Source organism: Cornus florida, unplaced genomic scaffold (assembly GCF_030987335.1).
Source record: "Cornus florida cultivar Cherokee Brave unplaced genomic scaffold, ASM3098733v1 CherokeeBrave_3.0.0_Hap2_Chr01, whole genome shotgun sequence".
NCBI classification, from domain to species: Eukaryota; Viridiplantae; Streptophyta; class Magnoliopsida; order Cornales; family Cornaceae; genus Cornus; species Cornus florida.
Window position 1 is genome coordinate 120,099,033 of NW_026775571.1, and position 26,562 is coordinate 120,125,594.

The 26,562-nt window shown below is 34.6% G+C and overlaps 1 protein-coding gene and 1 pseudogene across 1 annotated transcript; one reads left to right on the forward strand and one right to left on the reverse strand.

Moving 5' to 3' along the window:
* The first annotated feature begins 554 nt into the window (after nucleotides 1-554).
* Nucleotides 555-1,061, forward strand: LOC132282178 (uncharacterized). Its single transcript, XM_059783800.1, has one exon. The coding sequence runs from the start codon at nucleotides 555-557 to the stop codon at nucleotides 1,059-1,061; it is 507 nt and encodes a 168-aa protein (XP_059639783.1).
* A 17,297-nt stretch (nucleotides 1,062-18,358) lies between these two features.
* On the reverse strand, nucleotides 18,359-26,437 carry LOC132267520 (subtilisin-like protease SBT5.4; annotated as a pseudogene).
* Nucleotides 26,438-26,562: the final 125 nt, after the last annotated feature.

Genomic DNA, 26,562 nt, shown 5'->3' on the forward strand with positions numbered 1-26,562 from the left:
GGGAATTTCTTGAGATTTTTGGTACAACAACGAGGCATAGAAATTAATCAGAATGAGGCTAAAGCTATTATGAATGCTACGGCTCCAACCAGCAAAAAACAGGTCCAAAGGTTTCTCGGCCAGGTAGGTTTTCTTAGAAGATTTATTGCTAACCATGTTGGCCGAGTACATGCTTTTTCCCTTTTATTAAAATTAAAGTCACATGAAAATTTTCATTGGGATGAATCCTATCAGAAGGCCTTTGACAAAATAAAAGAATATTTGGCAAACCCCCTGGTAGTGATGCCTCCAAGGAAGAAATGATCGTTGAAGCTTTATTTATCGGTCACAGAAGAATCAATTGGCAACATGCTTGCTCAGAATAATGAACTTGGAAAGGAACAGGCTGTTTACTGTTTAAGCAGAGTATTAACTGATGTTGAATGCAGATATTCTTCAATTAAGAATGATATGCGGCCGATTGATGTTTACATTCTTTGTCAAACTAATGTGAATAAATATATGCTATCAAGCCATTGATCATTGACCGAATAAGTAAGTGGGCATTGGCCTTGATGGAATTCAATCTTATCTTTGTCCCACAAAAATCAATTAAAGGAAGGGTTTTGGCTGATTTCTTGGCCAATCATCCTTCGACTGATATTGATCCACAAGTTTATGATGAATTAGAGTCATCAGCCATTTTCCTAACTCCTTGGATATTGACGTTCGATGGATCAAGCAAGGCCGATGGAGTAGGAGCAGGTATTGTTATCATCTCACCAGTTGGAAGAAAGACTTCATTGTCATTTTTCTTAGATTTTAAATGTTCAAATAATCAGTCTGAATATGAAACACTTATAATCGGCCTAGAAATTTTAATTAAAAAGGCTGTTGGAGATATAAAAATTTTGGGAGATTCAAACTTGGTACTTTGTCAAATTACTGAAGATTTCAAATGCTTAAGTTGGCAATTAAGGCTGTTTCATTCTCTGGCTACTTCATTGATGAATCAATTTGATAATGTTCAACTTAAGTTCTGGCCAAGTGGACAGAATAAAGAGGCCAATAACATGGCCTAAGCAGCCTCTGGAATCAGAGTACCAGTTGGAATGGAAGATCAATTGATAAAAATAACACGAAAATCCTTGCCATTGGCCGAATTAAGAAATACCATGTTGGCCGATTCATGGGTAATTGATATAGAAGATCTAGCCGACGATGATTGGAGGATACCATTTATAATGTTTCTCCGAAATCTAAACATCAAGGCTGATAGAAGTATCAAGAGAAGAACAGTCAATTTTCTACTCCTTGATGGAGATGTATATAGAAAAGGCCTTAAAGATGGACTCCTACTACAATGCATAAGTAAAGAAGAGTCACTTTAAGTTATGGCCGAGGTACATGAAGGTAGCTATGGAGCCCACCAAGCTAGGATAAAAATGAGATGGCTGATTTGAAGGTATGGATATTATTGGCCACGAATGAGAAAAGATTACATAGATTATGCAAAAGGCTGTCAAGCTTGTCAAAAACATGGACCAATTCAAAACGTGTCAGCAAGAGAATTACAGCCAATAATCAAATTATGGTCGTTCAGAGGCTGGGGCTTTGACCTTATTGGTAAAGTTAATTAGCATCAAGTGAAGGCTATCACTGGGTGATTATGGCTACAGATTATTTTACTAAATGGGTTGAGGCCAAAGCTTATAAAACGGTTGATCAACAAACAATGATTAACTTCATGGAACAACATATTATCCACAGATTTGGAATTCCAGAAACACTTGTTTCAACCAAAGCGACAGTGTTCAAGGCAACTGATGTGTTACAATTCGGCGACAATATGAACATCCATATGACAGCCTCTACACCATACTATGCCCAAGCAAATGGTCAGGCTGAGTCTTCAAAAAAAATTTTAATAAAGATCATTGAAAAAATGATCAAAGATAAGCCAAGAAGGTGGTATGAGACTTTATCTGAGACTCTATGGGCCTATAGAAATTCAAAAAGAACAGGCACGGGAATCACATCATATATGTTAACTTATGGACATGATATTGTTCTGCCTATGGAAATGAAGGTTAAATTGGCCAGAGTTGCATTCCAAAATAATCTAACTCCGGCTAATTACACTCAAGCAATGTTGATAGAATTAGAAGACTTAGATGAAGTTAGGTTGGATGCCTTGGATCACATCATAGCTCATAAGAAAAAGGTAATGAGAATCTACAACAAAAGGGTAAAACCTAAGTCTTTTGCTGAAGAAGATTTAGTTTGAAAAGTTGTTCTTCCAGTGGGTAAGGTTGATAGGAAATATGGAAAATGATCTCATAAATGGGAAGTGCCATACTTAGTCCATCAAGTCCTAAGTGGAGGAGCATATAGGTTAAAGTATCTTAGTGGCCGATTGCATGATTACCCCATTAATGGCAAGTACCTTAAGAGGTATGTGCCAACAATCTTTGAAAGGGAAAATTAGAGTCAGCCAGTACCTTTGGCTGACCATGTGTACTTCTATGAAATAAATCCGGCCTGTTTATAGGCTGATTTAGTTGTTTAAATTTCAATAAAAAAAATTTTAAAAATAAAAAAAATTCTTGTTAAAGCATTGATGCTTGTTTAAAGCAACAAAAGAGTCCATTTATTTATCGAAGTGTAGAAGAATTACATCATTTAAGTTCATACACTAAAATGGCTACAAAAAAAGGGGGGCTATTGAAAAAGATTATATGTTTGCCAATTTCTCCTTGAAATCGGCCCAAATCACTAAGGACCGATTAAAGGCAACCATGGCATGTCTCTTTGATTCTTCTAATTTAGGTAATTCTTCACGAAGACTAGCATGCTTGTGAGCAAGGTTTTGAGCTTCAAACTGCAATATGGCAGCCTCAGCAGACAAGATGGCCTTACGAGCATGAATCTGGTCGATCTCCTGTTGGAAGACTCTCTTTCTTTCCTCAAGGCTGATGAACTCTTTGTTTACTCGGTCAAATGTAGAAGCTTGAGTTAACAACTGTTCACCAAGAGTGTCCTTCCTACTTTTGCTCTTGTGAAAATGATTGATCGATTCATTGGCCTAGAAAATCTTATCAGCCAAAGCTGGCAATTGACCTTTGAAAGTAGCAATGGTGGCTTGAAGGTCGACTGGGAAATCTGGATGTTGGCTGAGTGTGGTAAGGACAGCCGTGAGTTCAGTCTCAAATTGAGGAAGATCAACAGTATCTCGTTACAAAATTTCAACCAAAGTCTTTTTGGTTTCTTCCATAGTTTGTACTGGAACACTGGCTGAAGTAACTGGAGTTATTCCTAAAGATTCACTCTCTCTCTCTTCAGTCACTGAAGCTACCACATCTTTGAAGAAATTACTCAAGGCCAGAAAGGAGGAAGCAGGAGCTTTTGGTGGAGGAAATGAAGGAACTTTTTCATAAATAACCTGTAAATATGGAAAAAGGTTAGACGTCTAACTTTTTAAATATGAGTAAAAATTACAGGTATGAGGTAGTCAATACTTTGGATGATTCGGCCATAGCTACATCCAAGGGTGGCTGATGGCTGATTACTGGTGGAAGAAAATCTGGCTAAAGAGCTGTAATGTCTCCTTGAGATGAAGCTTTGGCAGGAGTGACTTGAGTATTAAAAGGTACCTCAATGGATTCATGAAAATCCTTCAAAGGGCTGAAATTCCTAACTGGGCTATAGATCAAGTTAAGAAGAGGAGATTGCTGCAAAAGAAAGACCAATGATGTTATTAAAAGTGATGAAGGTTAAAAAGCTTAGGTAAAATTATCATTACCTCTTTTTTATCTGAGGAATGATCAGAAGGATCATCAGCCACATTGATTACAGGGTCATCGGCCAATTCAATCACAAGATCATCAGCCACATCTTCTGTTGGCTGAGGACTTTTTTCAACCTCAGGCTTTTACCTTTGTTAAACTTTGTTCTCTTTAAAGTCCTATGGGCAGTGGATTTCTTTCTCTTTCCCTGAAGAAGGAAATTTTATTAAAGATTGTCTCAACCGATAACAATTTTGACCAAGAATCAGGTATCAATATCAGCCAAGTATTTTGATCATATAGCCGATATGATTATTTTACTAAAAGTAAAAGTTTCTTAGGCTGATAAGCATAATCTTTTACCTTGCTTACAAGAGGAGGAATTTCAGGAGCTTCAGGGATGGTGGCTGATTCAGTTTCTGTAGGATGATGAAGTTGACTAGAGGAGATCTTGTCACCTTGAAGCTCAACATTCTCTGGGTTAAGGGAGGCCGATAGTGTCTCATTATCTAAATCTATAACAAGGTAAGAAAGTTTAGTCTAAAGCTTTTAATATACCTATATGTGAAAATAAAGGAAGATTATACCTTTAAGTAGGCTGAATATGGCCTTGGCTTTAGCTTTTCTTTCTTTATTAATCCTTATTGGAGTATCTGTTGGCTGAGAGAAAGGAAGTTTCTTGGTTGTTTGTTTCTTGCCTTTGGGAGGATCTTTTTAAGGCACTTTCTTTGGGGTAATAACCCGAGTGATTATAAAAGCCCCTTCGAAGGCAACAGATATAAATTTAAATAACTCTAGGATTTTTATAACAAGGGTCTAGCAGTGTGATACCCCCTAATTTTGGAACACGGATTGATCAAGTCCGCGCACAAAATCAAGGGATATCAAAACAATTTAAGTATTTAACAAGCACAGAATACAAAGATGAATAATAAAGAATAAATAAACCGCTGAAGAAAACTAATAAATAAATATTACTTAATGATTCTCCAACAATTACAATTCAGAAATCCCATAACTCAAGGACCCCTTAAAACATTATCCAATAATCCAATACTGTTTAAAAGTACACAAGATGAATAGACGAATGACAGTCTCCCAGCTGCGGATCCTCAACCTCGAGACTGGAACCTCTAATAACCTGAAAAAAGAAATCGTGGGTTAAACCCTACGAGCAAGTTCACTCTACCAGGCCTCTGAAAACCAATAAGCAGATCATCTCTGATCAAAACCAAACCTAATAAAGTTTTAACTTTAATAAAGCACGATATACATGTCTATATATAACTATATATACTATACTAATCACATCCATTAATAGGTTTATTAAATTTCCATACCTATTAAATAATTATTAAAATAATATTCATACCTAGACCAATCTACCATTTCATTTTATAAAAACTCCTTTGACCTTAATCCCATCCTAGTCAGTTGTCTAATCATTTAAACAACAAATTATAATAAAAGAAATACTCTATTTAATCCCAACCCGATAATGATTTTAATTGTTTAAATCACATATCCAAAATCCAAGTTTTGACAAATCATCCACGTCTTCCCCAATATTATTTTATTAATGGAAAATAATACACTAACCAGTAAGTACTAAACTATTCTCATTTAAGAATATCTAACCCTAATCCAATCCATACATACAACAACCATAGATGATATTTTAATCATCTAACACATAACAACGTAATTATGCTTTGGCAAATCAACCATGCCATTGTAAATATTTTTATTTATATATTGGCAATTCAACCATACCTCCATAAGTATATTTATTTATACATTGGCAATTCAACCATGCCTCCGTGTATGTATATTTATACATTGGCAATTCAACCATGCCTCCACAGGTATATTTATTCATACATTTAATTAGCAATTCATCCATGCTTTCCATATATGTATTCTATTCATACAAATATTTAGGTAATATATTTAATCATTTGACAATTCATCCATGCCCACACTTTAACCATGAATTAACTTTAAAATTAACAATACGCTAAATCATACATAGCCATCACATGCATATTATACGCATATCATTAATTTAACAACCAGCCTATTAAGATATGCCAAATAAGAATGATAATATTAATCATCTTAAATGATTTATATATATATATACCTACACATATGTTATTTAATGTATATATGTGTTTAACACCTTCTTTAATAATCCTTGATTATTTAAAATCAATATACATACATACATACATACATATATATATATATATATATATTCATCCTTCCATACAACTCATAGACAAATTAAACTATATATACACATATATAAATAATTATATATATATATATATATATATATATACACTTCCTTCCATAACAAATTATTAATTTATTATATTTACCCAAATTAGTGCAACTAAATATGTCAGAAATAGTTTCCTTTAAATACTCCATACCGGTTTAAATAGTTTTCCGACACCGTCTCACTAAAACGTAAATATCTCTTATTAGGATAAGAATCTGATAATGAAATTGGTACCATTGGAAAGAGGACGAAAAATCCTTGAATTTGAGCTCAAGAATGACCCAATTTCGATTTTAAATGATTAAATTATAACTGTTTAAATTTCGAGTAACAAAATAGGAATAATAATAGGTTGAGCTCAATAGTTACTGTGAGCGCGACCACACCGAATTATTTCTATGTTGACCAGAACAAGTCAACGGTCCAGATGCAGGCGCGCACCAAATCTTTATGTACCGCGATGCGCTGGATCATCCGCCCCTCATCATTTAATCCAACAGCCATTATTTGAGTGCACACAATGTTTTTCATGTGCTGCGCCACACCGGATTATTCTTTTGTTGACCAGACCTACTACATGGTCCAGATCTAGTGCACACCTAATTTCCATGCATCTCCACTACACTAGAGCAACTCACTTATACTAAAATAAACCAAGGGCCAAATCAGCGTATGTACCCTATTCCTATGCACATGCAAACACTGGATTACAACCCTACTATTGCGCGCAGTCAACTGACGCATCCAGTGTGTATATTTATAAACAATATTTATATAATTTGCCAAAATAATATAGAAATCAATTCTAAAATAATTCCAAAAATATAAAATAAATTCAGAAAATTTAGAAAAATTCTAGAGAAATCCTAGAAAATTCCCAAAACTTCTATAAATCCTAATTAACTCTCTTGGGTCACAGATCAAGGATAACAATGATTTTAAATATACACAACCTATATATATAACTAAAATTCAACAATTCCACAAACAAAATAATAGTAAAACACGCTTTTAATACTCTGATTTTATTCTAATTTAATCAAATAAAATTAATTAATATTTTTGATTAATCCGTTCTAACCAAGATTTAAATTAATAATTTAATTAAAGTGTTGATACTCAAGGTGAAATCCTTATGAGTTCTAAGAGGAAAGTTAGAGAGAACTCGCCTGAAGGTTTCGAAACGAAACCGACGCTTTAAGCTTTAATTATCTCTTCCAATTCCGACGTCCTCCTTTTCAGATCCGACCTCCTCCTTGTCAGCCCTTCTTCTTCCTCTCTCTCTGTCTGTTTTATTTTTCTAACGTGTAAAACCTTTAACCCTAAAGCCTTATATGTATTTTTATACACCTTAAATTCCAAATCCTATTCCAACTAGTATTATGAATTAAAATAATAACCTTTAAATAATTTATATCTATAAACATATATTATATATAAATATATATTCCTTCCATAGTTAACTCATTAGTTAATTAAATCATATATACTTATAAATATCAATAAATATATATCTATATATATATCTTTCCATAACAATTATTAATTAATTATATTTATATATAATTATATATATATATATATATATATATATATATATAATTGATACAAAAGTGATCATTTAAATAATTAAATAACCACGGACCTTCATTAATTAACCCAATAAGGTTTCATACAAGCCCAAGACCACATCTTTTGGTCCAACTTTCCTTAAGCCCAATCCAATTAATTTAAATAAATAAGATAATTAATTAAATACAGAAATTAAAATAACTAATTACATGAAGCACATAAACAAACAAGAATTTACAACTAAGTCATATAATACCAATAAAATCAACACACCAATAATTCAATCAATAATCAACCACACAAATAATCAATCATCATACATAATCACGAAATATAACTTAATTAAAATAAGATAATTAATCTAGCACTCAATAAAATAAAATAAATCATTGAAAAATAAAATAAAATAATTAATCCTAATTAATAAATCTTTTAAAATTATCGGGGTATTACATTCTTCCCCCCTAACAAACGGAATTCCGTCCTCGGAATTCACAAATCCATGAAATAAAACTTTGATTATTTAATTTCAAATTTCATTATTCCTTTTATCCGTGTGGAAATTAACCCATCCACACATATTCATTATTAGCAGCCACATCACGTAATTAGCTAATTCCATATTTATATAATTGATAAATATAAGTACACACTAGAGACTCTCACTGGACTAAAGCAGTTTCAACCGGATAGTGGGTAGCTCATGTAAAACGCACACAAAGGTGGTTACGAGCCCTCCTTCTACCAGAGCCCACACATCCTTAAACCCAGCTACCCATCTCAATCGGCAATATACGCCTCCATCCTAACCACTGATCCTGAGACTCAAGCTTATATCATGGCCCATATATGTGTGTGTGTATGTATATATATATATATAATCCATTATATCCACATAAAAGTAAACTATCCAACCATATTATTTCAATGGCATACCATCCAACTATTCCGTTGACCTGACACGAATAAGTAGGACTTAACGCTATGGTTAATCCGTTCCCTTATAAATATATAGGTAGGACTTAACTTCTTTGGTTAATCCGTCCCTGAAATGCCACCGTCCCATACCGGTGTATTAAACCATACAATTCATAAATAAATTGGTAGGACTTAACTATTCCGTTAATCCGTCCCTAAAATACCTCCATATTATTTTATTGGTGCATAAATTCATAAAACCCATACTTCAAAATTAGGGGAAGACTCAACGATTTACCAATACCTTCTAAATCGGTGTTTTACCATTTTCCTGATAAGACTCAATGATTTACCATTAGGACACACTAACGGACCGAATATAGAATACAATGAATCCTAAACTTAAGCTCTAAGTAAAAGAGTACACAACGCGGAAGTCACACAACGAAAGACACCCTAGGGACACTTGAACCTGGAGTGCTCTGATACCAACTGTGATACCCCCTAATTTTGGAACACGGATTGATCAAGTCCGCGCACAAAATCAAGGGATATCAAAACAATTTAAGTATTTAACAAGCACAGAATACAAAGATGAATAATAAAGAATAAATAAACCGCTGAAGAAAACTAATAAATAAATATTACTTAATGATTCTCCAACAATTACAATTCAGAAATCCCATAACTCAAGGACCCCTTAAAACATTATCCAATAATCCAATACTGTTTAAAAGTACACAAGATGAATAGACGAATGACAGTCTCCCAGCTGCGGATCCTCAACCTCGAGACTGGAACCTCTAATAACCTGAAAAAAGAAATCGTGGGTTAAACCCTACGAGCAAGTTCACTCTACCAGGCCTCTGAAAACCAATAAGCAGATCATCTCTGATCAAAACCAAACCTAATAAAGTTTTAACTTTAATAAAGCACGATATACATGTCTATATATAACTATATATACTATACTAATCACATCCATTAATAGGTTTATTAAATTTCCATACCTATTAAATAATTATTAAAATAATATTCATACCTAGACCAATCTACCATTTCATTTTATAAAAACTCCTTTGACCTTAATCCCATCCTAGTCAGTTGTCTAATCATTTAAACAACAAATTATAATAAAAGAAATACTCTATTTAATCCCAACCCGATAATGATTTTAATTGTTTAAATCACATATCCAAAATCCAAGTTTTGACAAATCATCCACGTCTTCCCCAATATTATTTTATTAATGGAAAATAATACACTAACCAGTAAGTACTAAACTATTCTCATTTAAGAATATCTAACCCTAATCCAATCCATACATACAACAACCATAGATGATATTTTAATCATCTAACACATAACAACGTAATTATGCTTTGGCAAATCAACCATGCCATTGTAAATATTTTTATTTATATATTGGCAATTCAACCATACCTCCATAAGTATATTTATTTATACATTGGCAATTCAACCATGCCTCCGTGTATGTATATTTATACATTGGCAATTCAACCATGCCTCCACAGGTATATTTATTCATACATTTAATTAGCAATTCATCCATGCTTTCCATATATGTATTCTATTCATACAAATATTTAGGTAATATATTTAATCATTTGACAATTCATCCATGCCCACACTTTAACCATGAATTAACTTTAAAATTAACAATACGCTAAATCATACATAGCCATCACATGCATATTATACGCATATCATTAATTTAACAACCAGCCTATTAAGATATGCCAAATAAGAATGATAATATTAATCATCTTAAATGATTTATATATATATATACCTACACATATGTTATTTAATGTATATATGTGTTTAACACCTTCTTTAATAATCCTTGATTATTTAAAATCAATATATATACATACATACATACATATATATATATATATATATATTCATCCTTCCATACAACTCATAGACAAATTAAACTATATATACACATATATAAATAATTATATATATATATATATATATATATATATATATATATACACTTCCTTCCATAACAAATTATTAATTTATTATATTTACCCAAATTAGTGCAACTAAATATGTCAGAAATAGTTTCCTTTAAATACTCCATACCGGTTTAAATAGTTTTCCGACACCGTCTCACTAAAACGTAAATATCTCTTATTAGGATAAGAATCTGATAATGAAATTGGTACCATTGGAAAGAGGACGAAAAATCCTTGAATTTGAGCTCAAGAATGACCCAATTTCGATTTTAAATGATTAAATTATGACTGTTTAAATTTCGAGTAACAAAACAGGAATAATAATAGGTTGAGCTCAATAGTTACTGTCAGCGCGACCACACCGAATTATTTCTATGTTGACCAGAACAAGTCAACGGTCCAGATGTATGCGCGCACCAAATCTTTATGTACCGCGATGCGCTGGATCATTCGCCCCTCATCATTTAATCCAACAGCCATTATTTGAGTGCACACAATGTTTTTCATGTGCTGCGCCACACCGGATTATTCTTTTGTTGACCAGACCTACTACATGGTCCAGATCTAGTGCACACCTAATTTCCATGCATCTCCACTACACTAGAGCAACTCACTTATACTAAAATAAACCAAGGGCCAGATCAGCGTATGTACCCTATTCCTATGCACATGCAAACACTGGATTACAACCCTACTATTGCGCGCAGTCAACTGACGCATCCAGTGTGTATATTTATAAACAATATTTATATAATTTGCCAAAATATTATAGAAATCAATTCTAAAATAATTCCAAAAATATAAAATAAATTCAGAAAATTTAGAAAAATTCTAGAGAAATCCTAGAAAATTCCCAAAACTTCTATAAATCCTAATTAACTCTCTTGGGTCACAGATCAAGGATAACAATGATTTTAAATATACACAACCTCTATATATAACTAAAATTCAACAATTCCACAAACAAAATAATAGTAAAACACGCTTTTAATACTCTGATTTTATTCTAATTTAATCAAATAAAATTAATTAATATTTTTGATTAATCCGTTCTAACCAAGATTTAAATTAATAATTTAATTAAAGTGTTGATACTCAAGGTGAAATCCTTATGAGTTCTAAGAGGAAAGTTAGAGAAAACTCGCCTGAAGGTTTCGAAACGAAACCGACGCTTTAAGCTTTAATTATCTCTTCCAATTCCGACGTCCTCCTTTTCAGATCCGACCTCCTCCTTGTCAGCCCTTCTTCTTCCTCTCTCTCTGTCTGTTTTATTTTTCTAACGTGTAAAACCTTTAACCCTAAAGCCTTATATGTATTTTTATACACCTTAAATTCCAAATCCTATTCCAACTAGTATTATGAATTAAAATAATAACCTTTAAATAATTTATATCTATAAACATATATTATATATAAATATATATTCCTTCCATAGTTAACTCATTAGTTAATTAAATCATATATACTTATAAATATCAATAAATATATATCTATATATATATCTTTCCATAACAATTATTAATTAATTATATTTATATATAATTATATATATATATATATATATATAATTGATACAAAAGTGATCATTTAAATAATTAAATAACCACGGACCTTCATTAATTAACCCAATAAGGTTTCATACAAGCCCAAGACCACATCTTTTGGTCCAACTTTCCTTAAGCCCAATCCAATTAATTTAAATAAATAAGATAATTAATTAAATACAGAAATTAAAATAACTAATTACATGAAGCACATAAACAAACAAGAATTTACAACTAAGTCATATAATACCAATAAAATCAACACACCAATAATTCAATCAATAATCAACCACACAAACAATCAATCATCATACATAATCACGAAATATAACTTAATTAAAATAAGATAATTAATCTAGCACTCAATAAAAGAAAATAAATCATTGAAAAATAAAATAAAATAATTAATCCTAATTAATAAATCTTTTAAAATTATCGGGGTATTACAAGCAGTCAGTCGTCCTGGCAGAAGCAATGTAAGAAGACCACCATTGGTCAAAACTGGAATCTGAGGCTGGATTTTTAATGAAAGGTTAGAATTTGAATCCAGCTTGCAAACTAGAAAACCGAAAGGATACATTGTGAACATAAGAGTCATACTAACAGGCCTGTGGTCTAGCGGTACAAGGCTCTTACTTTCCAAAGGGAGGTAAGGAATTCGAACCTCAGTAGAGGCAGTATGTGTGAGTCCCAACTAGGTAAAAAAAAAAAAAAAAAAAAAAAAACATAAGAGTCATCCGGGAATACCACACGCCAATGAAAGTTTTTATTAAAGGAAAGATAAGGGGGTATAGGAATCATTTGGGTTAGGCCGAATTGCCTAGCAAGCTGACTAGGGTTATAGATTCAACCCCAACCTTTAAATTCACTGTCCGTAAAGGACCAATGTTGAAATGAAGATCCCTTGAAAAAAGAAAACTAACCCACATAGCCGAAAGTTCGTGAGAAGTTTTTTTTGTGGATACTCCTTGATGACGAGTTAGCCATCGAAGGGCTTGAAATAAATGGGAAAATGGAAGAAATTGGCTTATGTTCCTGTGCTCGCAGCCAGAGTAGAAAAAGGAAAAACAATCTCCAAATGAGTGAGATTTGGGTACGACCGATGCATAACTCACATAAAGGAGTGGGTCATTGGCCGAAGGCCTCACTACAGGCCCTAACTCAGGAAAATAAACTTGTAACCAAATTTGAAATAGCCAAAGGGGGCACCATAACATCCGAAGTTGGAAGTGAGCAGGTCATAAATTCCCCGGTATAAATGAGAAAGCACTAAAGGGGCTAAAACAAAGGGTTTACCTCTGGAAAAAGCAACGGCCATATGGATGTAATCTTTGGTAACTTAAAAGGTCAACAGAAGGAACTTGTTCAGCCAGGACAATAAGATGGCAATGTGTTCAGCATCATTTATAGGAACACGAGGGTCCATGGTGGAATTTAAGTACTTACCATAAGAAGACTCGGAAGATTTGGTTCCAGTTTGTTTTGAAGGAAAGATGAAGGGAGAATCCTCCTCTACCAACAAATTGCTCATATCAATCCCAAAAGGTTTGAGGCTGGTTAAAAAGCATATGTCTTGAATGGTTGGAGCCATCATACCACACTTCAAGTGTAAGGAGTTGGTGGTGGTCGACCAGTTGAACATAACTGCTATCATTAGGGCCCTGTCTTGAGCGATATTTGTTTTGCTTAGTTGAATGGCATCATAAATGCCGCAAGCCTTCCACGTTTCTCCTTTTACAGCCCCAACTCGATCGACCCAATTGATCCAAGCATCATTGGGAATATGCCATTTCCTAAAATGAAAATGTTGCAAACTCCCATTTTCATTAGGAAGGAAAGTTTGAAGAAACGGAAACACATCGGCTGAGGGGTAGAATGGCGATATGAATGCAGGAGCTTTATCAAGAAAGGCAAGACCCAAACCTTTGAAATCAATGCGAAGATCTATGAGAGTATGAGACAATACTTGTAAGAAGAAAGGGTTTTTAGGGATTTCTCGATGATATTGCCATGAGTCGAAGGATCTGAAGGTTGAGGGGTTGAGGTAGAATCGGTTGATTTGGTTTTCTTAAGAGCCATGGAAGAGTATCAAGGGAAGGAATTTGAGTTGTCGTGACTTGAGAAAGGAAATTTCAGAGATAGCGATTTAAGGGTAAGAAGAATAATTTTAGGGTTTTAAACACAGAGCTAAATACTAATGGAATGAAGTAGTAGATGTGTCCAATCACCGCTTTAAATGGGGATTGATAACCATTAAGGCAGGTGGTTGGGTGGAGTAAGAATTTATTACTAAAATTTGAAATACAAGTTTTGGCCAATTAAAATTCCAAAAGCCTCTTATCATAAGTGATAAGGGCATTTGAAATTTAGGGGGCATTTGTTGGCACCAAAACTTGGCAGCCACCTCAGCGATGACGTGGACAAGTGAGGAGCTGACAAATGTTCAGTTTGATTCCAAGGAAAGTCGGCCAATAGAGAGACAAAAGTAGAAAATCTAGGGAAATATATTTCAGCCACCTTATCAATAAGGTTATTGCTGAATATATATATATATATATATATATTGCTCTCTAAGAGCATAGAGTAGTATACTCACTTTTAATCTTGACCTTAGAATCTAATCCTGCGGTAATTAATTAGTCAGTGTTTGGTTTTTATATTTAAGGCAATTGCTTCTTTTTTGCGATAACAATTCTATATTATTAATAGGAAATGACAAAACTATACAAGTTTTTAATGGAAACAAATTAAATCAAAATTGGTTAGGATTTTCTTTTATATCTTTTATATGAATTCCTTCCTATCCGAATTCTCAAACCGTACCAATTAAAAATAAAAAAATTAGGGTTTAGGGTTTTAGGGTTTAGGGTTTTAAGGTTTAGGGTTTAATGGAAACAAATTAAATCAAAATTGGTTTTGATTTTCTTTTATATCTTTTATACGAATTCCTTCCCATCCGAATTCTCAAACCATATCTTTTAATTTGTTTTAAATTTTTCCAATTTGGTTTTAATTTGATTTAATTTGTTTCCATTAAAAACTTGTATAGTTTTGTCATTTCATATTAATAATATAGAATTGTTATCTCAAAAAAGAAGCAATTGCCTTAAATATAAAAACCAAATACTGACTAATTAATTACCGTAGGATTAGATTATAAGGTCAAGATTAAAAGTGAGTATACTACTCTATGCTCTCAGGGAGCAATTGAACGCTACTGTGTGTGTATATATATATATATATATATATATATATATATATATATATATATATATATATTGTAATATATATATAGGGATTCATAGGGATTCAAATTTGGTTATTGATTGAAAAAGAAACACTAGAAATCTAGCTAAAATAAAATCCCTATGAAATAGGGATTTAGTTAGAGAAGAGAAGGAAAAAATACGAAAGGCAGCTGCCGTCACGAATATAAAAGCGATAAATGGCTTTTGGGCCATTTAAGGGAAAATACGGTGGCCAAGTATAAAGAAAGAAGTTGCTAAAAATTAGCAACTTTCCAACAACTTGTCAGCAATATCTCGACAACTTACATGTAACTAAATCAAGGAAGGTTGTTTCAGCAAGGATTTCCTACTGAAGCAAGACGAGAAGAGAAGCAGAATAACAATGGAATTTGACTCGGTTCAAATTATGAAAAGAAAGAATCGAGGCAGGAGATATATTTTAGTAAGAAATAAATATAGATTAGTTAGTTAAAACTTCTACAAATAGAAGTATTGTAATTCTATTCCAATTCATCCAGCACCAACCATAAAACAACATGAATCAAAAATTCATCAAATGACTCAACGTTATCTTATCTTCAATTATTTTGTCCAAATGGCAAATTTCATTCAAAGAATATAAGTTCCAGTAACTTATCATTCTTTTTGCAATGTCTAATTATGCTCTTTACAATTTATTCATTGTTTTATACAAACGGATTTAAATGACAAATCTTTAATAAGATTCATATCACTTTAATTCGGCCTGTTCATTCCATTGCACCATTACTTTTCAGTCAATTTTATTTCGGCCAGTTTACTTTTAAGTCCATTTCAATTTAGCCAGTCATTTGCTTTAAATTGCATTTTTATTTCTTTCAAGGCAGAAAAAGAACCTTACTGGGAGTTCTTACTATTCTGTCTCCCACACATTCGCCTGAAGTAGCCATCGAATAATTTTGAGTATTTTATACAAATACTCTGGCACGCCCGAAAGAATCCGTCGACCGGCGTAAGACCAAAAAAATTTATGACCAAAAAAATCGCACAAACATAATCACATATCATATTAGTAAATACCAAAAATAGACAACAGATACAAAGGAAAAAACTAAATGAGAATTATGTGCAACATGTTGTACTTGCAATTTCGGCTGCTTGCTTCTCGTCAAGCATTTCAGCAAAACCATCGATTTGTCTCTTATACGGGTAAAATATGGCGTCTTTGGCCTTCTGTTTACTGTGAGTCATTCAGCAAAAGAAGAGCTTAGCAATCACATTGCAGAAGAATGAGAAGTAGAAAAATTGTTGTTGTTCAAAGCACAATTACATTAAATTACATACCTTCCCAAGAATGATCCAAGAAACTCGTAATGAGAATCTGATGCCTTACGAAGATCATTCTTTGTAGTTTTGGGGCCATGTGAATGTGCTCCCATGTACACGATATAAGACTATTTCAGAACAAGAGAAAAGGAAAAAAAAAATTAGTCCATGGAAAGGTAAAAAATGAACTCTAAAATTTGTCAAAACAATAAGTCTCCAATCAGTTTCCCTGTTTAGAAGGAACATTAAGAAAATGCGGTACCTTTTTAATGGTGGTGTTTGGGAGAGAGAAAAGAATGAAGAGTTTAATTAAAATTGAAAACGACATTTTGCATGCTGTCATTGCAAAATCGTGTGACAGTGATAATTAATAAGCACCGTTTGGTGTTTGCGTGGAGAAAGAGCTGCGAATGCCTCTCTTTCACCCGTCTTTTCATTAAGAACAAGAGAGAGAGGAAGAAGTTGTGTATTTATATATGTACAATATACTACTACTATTCCAAGGGCACTTTCTTTCGGCGAGTTGATTGTTTGTTATTTTTGTATTAACTATTTTGGGTAGAATCAAAATAGCCAACTCGCTCTGATTTATCATTATTTTTTTGTATTTATTAAGATTTTCTGATTTTGTGTGAGGCATATATTCGCTATAGGCCATCATTCACCATCATCCATGCAACATATGACAACCAAGAATAGGAATCTCATTTAAACTCACCTAATTGCCAGAGCATTCCTCCTCTTCTTTTCTTTTCTTTTCAATTCCATCAATCCAAACGTCGTCTTATAGTCCAACCATTTTATGGTTACGTACATGTAAAATGGTACTCACTGTGCTGATGAAAGCTACCCACAACCGCCTCCACAGCCTCGGTGATATGGGTACGATCCGCAAACTCAAATGCCTTAGTGGAAATGGTTATGGGTATGGATACGGATACCCCATAAGCCTCATCAAGTCTATGGATCATGGGTCTAATCTCTTATCCCTATCCATCAGGTCGCTCGTATTGCCTATTATCCAGGGGACACATGCTCTAATGATGATGGATCAAATATTCAATCCTCTACATTCTCGATGCAAACGGAGAGCTCAAAATCGGTAATCCTCCCAACTGATCAACAATGTCATTCATTTTGGTGGGGATTTATATACTTTTCTCAAAAATTTATTAATTAAATTGTATTCTATGATATGATTATCCATTAATTTCTTAATTAAATTTTTTTTTTTAAAATGACGATGACTTCGAATTCTTTGTTGTGAATGATCGTTAAAAATTTACTAAAAAATTATAAAAAGTTGTGTATTGATCATTATATGTGCGGTTAAAAAAATTCACGTTCGTTATAATCGGCCCGTTACACCCCAATCATGAATTCCAAATACATGTCAAATAATTTAAACCCAGCACTTGAAATCATAAATTTTTTTATTAATTACTTCTTCTAACACACTAACCACAATCTTCACCTAAAGAGACAAAGGTCATAGAACTGAATATTAGCAATTATCAACTGTGAAAATGGCTTGAAGACTTCTTGACTTTTGGCTTATTCGGAACCGTTGGTCATGAAATTGAATATGGTCAATCATCTATAAAAATTACAAGATTAGGCCAATAGAACTTCCGAAATAAAAAAAAAAAAAAAACAAAACAAAACAAAAAAAAAAAAAAAAAAGAGGAAAAAAAAGAAGAAGAAGATTGGTCAATGGAAGTCACGTCAATTCACTGAAACTCAATTATATGACGCTCGCGGCCACTTACTTGCAGATGGCAAAATTTACAACTCTTGAACTGAAAATTATTAGTAATTTTAATTAAGTTTAATATAGAAAATACACCTCTTTGATTAAGTATAAAGAAACCCACAAATATCTTCCTCCCTCCCTTCCCTGTGTCCCACTCCAACAATATTATCCCTGTACAGAACATGACAATTACTGTAATTTGAAACCTCACGTAAGTGTCTAATTGTATCATTTAAATCCGATTTAAGTGTTTCTATGCGGTTGAGGTGTGGCAGCAGTAGCAACCGTGATAGGACTCCTCACATTATGTACCCCATCTGACCATAATAACTCTCCAAATGCGTATCCTTTCGACACACCAGTTCTCTTAGCTTTCAGAATCAAGGAAAAGGTCTTCTTTTCACCAGTCCTCTTAAATTTCAGAACATTGGGCTGAACAGTAACTGAAATTCCTGGTGGTGGACGAACACAAGCTTTGTAGGTGCTCGGTGAACCAACATTCGTCACTGTTCGTCCCACGGTGACTGAGCCGGAGAGTTTAGGGACAGTTATTGAAGGGTAGTTGAGGTTCAAGATATTGAGACCATTCGTGGACTTGGGACATTCGTGACTCTTCGAAAAGAGTTCAATTATAGTTTTGTTATAGCCAATTGCACAAAGGAAGTCTTTGTAATCCTGAACTTTTAAGTCATAGACCAAGCCAGGATCTACAGCAAGGGTTGGACGTATGTGCCCAGCACCATAACTGAACGGTGTTGACTTAGCAAAGGATCCGTTCCTCGATCCATCTAGCATTGGATGGCCAGTGTCGTCTCCTGTTCTTGCTGAACACAGAATGATAAAACAAAACAAGTTTTAACACAGGTGCTCCAAGTACGAACTAATATTAGTAGAACAATTGGTTATTGAAGTATTACCCGTAGTCATGATTGCGGATCTAATAGCAGCAGGACTCCAATCGGGGTGAATTGCCTTGAGAAGACTAACAATTCCAGCTACGTGAGGACAAGACATGGATGTTCCAGACATAGAGAAAAAGGGTATCCTGCGCTGATCGAAATCTTTTCCTGAAGGGCTCTTAGCTCCAGTGTAGGCAGCAATGACATTTACTCCTGGTGCAGCAATATCAGGCTGAAAATATAAATTGGATAAAAAATGGAAAATAGTTAATTACAAAATGATAAAACAGAAAAAGACATACAAATAAAATGGTAATGATTTCCTTTGCCAAACCTTGAGGATTTCTGGTGTTACAATGTTTGGACCCCTAGAGGAGAAGGGAGCCATGAATGGAGCAGGCTTTGTGCCCAGTTCTGCCATTGGCTTAATCATTGCTAGTGGATCACTGTTAAAATTTTGGTAATGAGTATAAGAAAACTGATAATAAATGCATAGAAAAAATGGAAGATGACTAAGAGATACTTAGTAGAGTTGATGTAGGCAAAAACAGCCAGACCATCTGTGTAACTGATATGAGATGTAGTCAGAACATTAATGCTGGATTCAGTTTCACTACCCTTATCCTTATCGTTGCAAAGAATCATCCCCACGGCACCAGCCAAAGTAGCCTGTTGTCCTTTGTCAATTTTTTCATTATCCCCTCAAAGACAGACCAAGATCTTACCCCTTACCTTCTCTGGGTCGAGAGTTCCTCCCTTGCAGAGTAAACTATATAAACAAGCAAATTAGACACAACACATTGCATGCAACCAAACCAAAACATCAGCAACATTTAAAGAAAGCATAACATCACTTATCAGTAGTACTCAAGTTCATAAAGGCACATAGTATCACTATACAAAGCTAGAAATTACTGTTTTTTGTGGAACTCAAAAGAGAGAATTTGGAGAAGATTGTTCTTACCTGTCTATAGCAGATGCATTGTCAACTTTAGCTTGTGCACCAGAAATAAGTGGGTAGAATCTATCTTCAGGCAATGGTTTGGCTATACTTTTTCCCTAATATAAAATATAACAGAACAAATAGAATGTCAAACAAATAGGAGAAATAGAAGTGAAGGAAAAATTACACATAGATAGACTAATTGAACCTTGAGGTGTAGTCCGTTATGAAGCTCAACATAACCAATCAATTCACGATCCATGGTGCTTGCTCCAACAGTTATTATCCAAGGTGCAACATTTCTAACACTGCCATCATTCGGTCCTTCATTCCCAGCTGAGCATACCACTATTATACCATGCTTCACAGCATGGAATGCCCCGATTGAAGCACCATCTTTGAACTACTCACCAGGCTTAACACTAATTGACAGTGAAAGCACATCAATGCCATCGTGTATGGCATGATCCATGGCTTTCAGGATATCAGCATCATAGCAACCCTCGCCTTTAACTGGTGGCCAGCATACCTTGTAAGATGCCACCCAAGCTCTAGGTGAGCCACCTTTGGCAGTTCCATTCCCCAAGCCAAACACACTTGTGCAAGGAACAAAGTTCCCACCAGCCGTTGATAGTGTGTGAGATCCATGGCCGTTGTAGTCACGTGCAGAGTATTCTTTCACACTTTCTGAAGGGTGTTCAGAAGAATTGAGTTTACCTAACTCGGCAACATATCCTTTGTAATAGTACCTAGCTCCCATAAGTTTCCTGCAGATCCAGTTTGTCCAAAAGTAAAATTAGCAAAGAGGTTTTCCATCTTCTTTCTTCAAATAATAACTACACCAGCACTGGACAAATCAAGGACGGGGTCACCATGGGCTCAGGTGGGGCCCATGGTGACTCCATTATTATTTTTTTTTTTAACACGACACGCTAACACGTCACGAAATAAGAGGGTTTGGGTTTGCACTAATTGTGTTCGTGTCATAATCTTGTCGACAAGGATTGACCCGCTAACCAAACGTGTCGTGTTCGTGTTTGACCTTGCTAATACGATTAACTAAAGGTGTCATGTTCGTGTAAAAAATGACCGATTTAGCTAAACGTGTCGTATTCGTATCAAAATTGACTTAAATGTGTCTTTTCGTGTCGTGTTAAGTCTTAATCCATTTATTAAATAGATTAAGCGTGTAGTGTTACATGTATAATAATCGTGTCATGTTCGTGTCAAGGTTCTTGACACGATTAATAATCATGTCGACACGAATTGCCACCCTAATATTTAACACGACACGAGATAAGAGGATTTAGGTTTGGGCTAATCGTGTTCGTGTTGACACGGATTAACCCACTAACTAAACGTGTCGTGTTTGACCCTGCTACCACGATTAACTAAACGTATCATGTAAAAAATAAAAAATGCCCAATTTAGCTAAACGTGTCGTGTTCGTATCAAAAATGATTTAAACGTGTCTTTTCGTGTCGTGTTAAGTCCTAACCCATTTATTAAATGAATTATGCGTGTCGTGTCATATTACACCCCCCCCCCCCCCCCCCCCCCCCCAAAAAAAAAAAAAAAAAAAAAAAAAAAAAATTCTGGCTCCATCCCGGGGACAAATCAATCCAATCTAGCGCCAGACATATTATCCATATGGTTCAGTTCTCAGTTCATGTATATTTGTAGCGTATCATTACATTTTTCTTCTCTATTTTGAAAAAGAAAGGAAATTCAGAATAAAATGGCAAAATCAACTTAACAGAAATTGGTGTCTCATTAACTTGTGGATCATTTTGAACCAATAACAGATATTTTCTCTCCAACGTTAGCTCACAAGAAGAGATAGAAACTGAAAATTTTCTAACATTTGGAATTAATTAAAACCTTCCTTTGTCCTATGATTATGAAGTTCAGTATCCATCAATTTGTTTGACCCACCAAATTGCACCAAAGACACTTGATGCATTTGCAGTATCACTGAGATATCACATTGCCATGTGGCATAGCAAGTGCTTTGTTTTGTGGCAAGTGACATCCTAATTTTAGTTTTGTATAATGTATACTGATGAGCGCCGAATGTTGTACATTCAAAAGCCCTCTTATGTGCATATATTAGCCCTTTAGTTGTATATATTTTACGCATTTATGTTCTTTTTGTGTTTTTGTCATTTTCCGGCTTTTATCCTCAAATTCAATTAACACCATTGATTTTAGGCCTTTAATGATGCTTTCATGGAGTTAGAAGAGAACCACATCTTTGGGCCACTTTATATCGATGATCCAAGGCCATTTGGGTGAAGAAAAGAATCATTCCGTGATCATTTGCTGAAGAGAACTATGACCAGCCTTCAATAAAACGGGAATAATCTTTGTATACTTGGAATCTCATAATGGAATTGGTACTATTGGAAAGCTGGTTTCGACGCGGTCAGTTTCAACTCAAGAATGACCCAATTTGGAGTTAAAACGAGCAAGATATGGCTGATTGAAGTTGGGTCAACAATACTTCTGACAAGCTGCGAGCGAGCGCCGGGCACCCCGCGAGCGCTCGGAAATGCACTCCAGAGAGCAAAAGTCCTTAGCCGAGCGCTCGGCCTAGCTGTGAGACCTAGGCGCCTAGAAGTCAGCCCTGCGCACCTATGATATTTTGGCCATAACTTTCTGCTTAGAACTCCAATTGCAACACGGTTTGATGATTTGAAAATCTGACTCAGAGCTCTATGTCTTTCATGTTTTGAGCAAAGTCTAATTTTGACATTTGATAGGTCAAAAATACGGAAGAGCATCATACCAGAATGCTGCAAAAATCTGCCTTGCTGTCGACTTTAAAAAGTCAAACTTTTTGACCCATGCTTTGAGGGATTATTGTCCCCTTGTCTAGAGAAAGGGGGGACCACAAATTTGGAGCCTATAAATCTGATATGGGGAAGCTACAAAGGGGATATACAATATACCCTCTTAAAGACTTGGTCAATCATTCATAATTCATTCTTGTCTTGCAAGCCCTGGAGGGAGAAATATTGAGAGGGGGAGAGGAAGAAGAAGAAGGAAGAACTCTGAGCTCGTGGAGAAGGAGCTTTCAGCATCCATGGAGGCTTCTTCCATTCCCATGAGCAGCTAACTCTTCCCTTGGGGAGTTGATGTAGCCCTCTCCAAGTAACTATGGCTTAACTTGTATTTATATTTGGGGAAATCTCTGTTTTAATATAACAAGTTGTATGTGATTACATTTGTTGAACTCTTGTAATTGATTTTCATGTTTATATTCATTCTTGATGAAATATATTTCTTTTCTTAGAAGATGTTTTATCTTGATTTGAGCCCTAAACCATGCTTATAGTGACAATAAGTATGGAAGTTATACAATGATTTTCATGACATTCAGTGCTTGAGTTTTGATAGGCCATGCCTAGGGAAGACGGACTGTACTACACCTTAGAGTAATGTAGTTAGGTAGACGGCTCGTGCCTACTAAAGATGGGTTATGCTTAGCTTGAGATTGTGTGTGCATTTATCTTCTTCACGGATTCGTTGTGAGCTTTTAGCCACACGAACCATAGTTGTGCAAAAACTGATTTTCCCCATGTTAGATACATTTGGCCATGGTTATGAGGTTTGAGGTGAAGTCAATTCCCTAGCCCTTATCTTTATTATCTCATTCATTTGCAATTCAATTATGTTTTAAGCATTTAATATTAGTTTTTTCAAGTTAAAAACAATCAATCAAACTCATCATTTCAGAATTACAACCGGAAGTAATCTTGACTTAACGGCCATAAACTTTGCAGGCCTTGTGGTTCGACACCCTCTATATAGACCTATCTTACAAGGTTTCGTTCTATTGCGAGTGGTTTTATTATTAAAGACGAAACCATTTTCGGAAACACATCATATACTTGTAGAAGGCAACATAAAATAAAATTATGTTCATGGAATATAAATAGAACAAAGTTTTGTAGATTTTGAACATTTTTAATCAGTCAGACTTGCATGCTAGTATTATCATCATAACCATATTTCAATATTATAATTTTGGTAGTGATTCAAGTGAAAATAGAGCACACCTATTGCAAGGGAATCCATCACCTGTTTTATTTTGACATATTCCTCTCCACTTCGATGGAATGGGCCCGTACCCTTCGTCACCAAAACTCTCTAATTCAGGCCATACGCCTAACAAAGACATGATAAATGATGAATCAGTGCCTAGCTTCAAGATTAGAAGGATGAAACATGACTGAAGTGAGTTTGAAAGAGAAAAAGGATTAGGGTTACCAGTGTCAAGAGTTCCAATAATGATATCTTCCCCAAATCTGGCCTTCTTCCACAAGGAACTTGAATCCACAGCACCATTATTTTTATTTTCCAGTGAAAGAAAATTCCATGAATGGGTTGTGTCTAGTTTTCTCCCTTCATTTAAGAAAACAGACACAACCTTCGGGTGCTCTGCATTGTTGTAAATTACATCTTATATATATTAGTACACGAACAATAGACGACATATATAAACGAAACACAAAATGAGAATTATGTGCAAGATGTTGTAATTGCAATTTCGGCTGCTTGCTTCTCGTCAAGCATTGCAGCAAAACCATCGATTTGTCTCTTATACGAGTAAAATATGGCATCTTTGGCCATCTCTTTACTGTGAGTCATTCAGCAAAAGAAAGAGCTTAGCAATGACGTTGCAGAAGAATGAGAAGTAGAAAAATTATTGTTGTCCAAAACACAATTACATTATATTCCATACCTTCCCAAGAATGATTCAAGAAACTCGTAATGAGAATTTGACGCCTTACGAAGATCAGCCTTTGTAGTTTTGGGGCCATGTGAATGTGCTCCCATGTACACGACATAGGACTATTTCAGAGCCCAATGGAGAGAGAGCAAGAGAAGAGGAGAAAAACAGACATTAGTCCATGGAAAGGTAAAAATTGAACTCTAAAATGGTGACCAAAGTTAACTTTTGTAATTTGTCAAACCAATAAGTCCCAAAGGAATATAACAATTTTTTTTTGGATGGTATCAAGGGAATATAGTTCCACTATTTGAAGAAACATTAAGACAATGCAGTACCTTTTTGATCGCGAATGCTCGTGTTTGCGAGAGAGAGAGAAAAGAATGAAGAGTGCAATTAAAATTGAACAGTTTGAAAACAACATTCTGCACTCTGTCATTGCAAAATCCTGTAACAATGCTAAATAATAAGCACCTTTTGAGTTAAGATCCCCACTGTTCTTATTAAAAAAACAAGAGGAGGAAGAAAAGCTATCTCTTTATCTACATATCTAATTAGAGAGAGGACCGCTAGGTGTATGTAAAGAAGAATTGAATCTGACAAATTCAAATTTGCTTAAATAGTAATTTTTGTTATATGAAATGCATATGTGCGTTGATTGGAAAAAGAAGTAGGTTAAACATTTCTACTTCTGTGTATTTGTATCATGTATGTACTCATATATAGGATGATGATGATGATGATGATGACGATGTATACCACACACAAAATCAGAAAATCTTTATATATAAGGAGAGGTAAGCCAGAGCCAGTTGTTCATTTTGATTCTACCCAAAATAGTTGAGAGAAAAACACATAAAATCAGATCCCCGATTAGATAGGGGATTATTGCCGCTTAAAAAGGAAGAAATTTTTTCTCAAGGATACAAGTGAACAGTTCAAAATCATAGAAAAGATTAATCAATTACTTGTTTTAGCACACTAACCACAATCTTCACCTAAAGAGAGGCTTCAGATTTTACTTGTTCATGGGGTTCTTATCGAACACATATCAGTCGCCGTTGGACTATATATATAAATATTACTATATATATATATCGTCCGTCGGAGGTTGCTCTGTATCGAGTTAAAGAACGGCTGAGTCGATCCCCAACTCCCTCTATCGCACGGAGGCGGATCGGTGGTGACTCGGCGGAGTTCCTATCCGTGCGGAGAAAGTAATTAATACCTGAGTACCGGAGTTCCACCGAATGAGATACCGAACGTGACCGCGTAATTTCTCAAAATCCCAAAACACGCTATGTTGAAAGACATGGGAAGCCCAAACACCGAAACACGCTCTCTTCCATTGTCTTCTCCTCATTTCCGGTCTCTCTCCTCTCTTCCCCTGATTCATGGATTTTTACTCTCTCTGTTTCTGGGTCTATCTCGCAAAATCGAATGCTCTGAAAGCAGAAGTCACTTTCTAGGCTCTAAATTAATTTTTCATTAAATATCAGCCACTAATAATCCATTACACGGACCTTTATAATAAAAAATAAAAAAATAAAAATAAAAATAAATAAAAATAAAAAAAAAAAAAAAAAACCTCTCTTACGTAGAA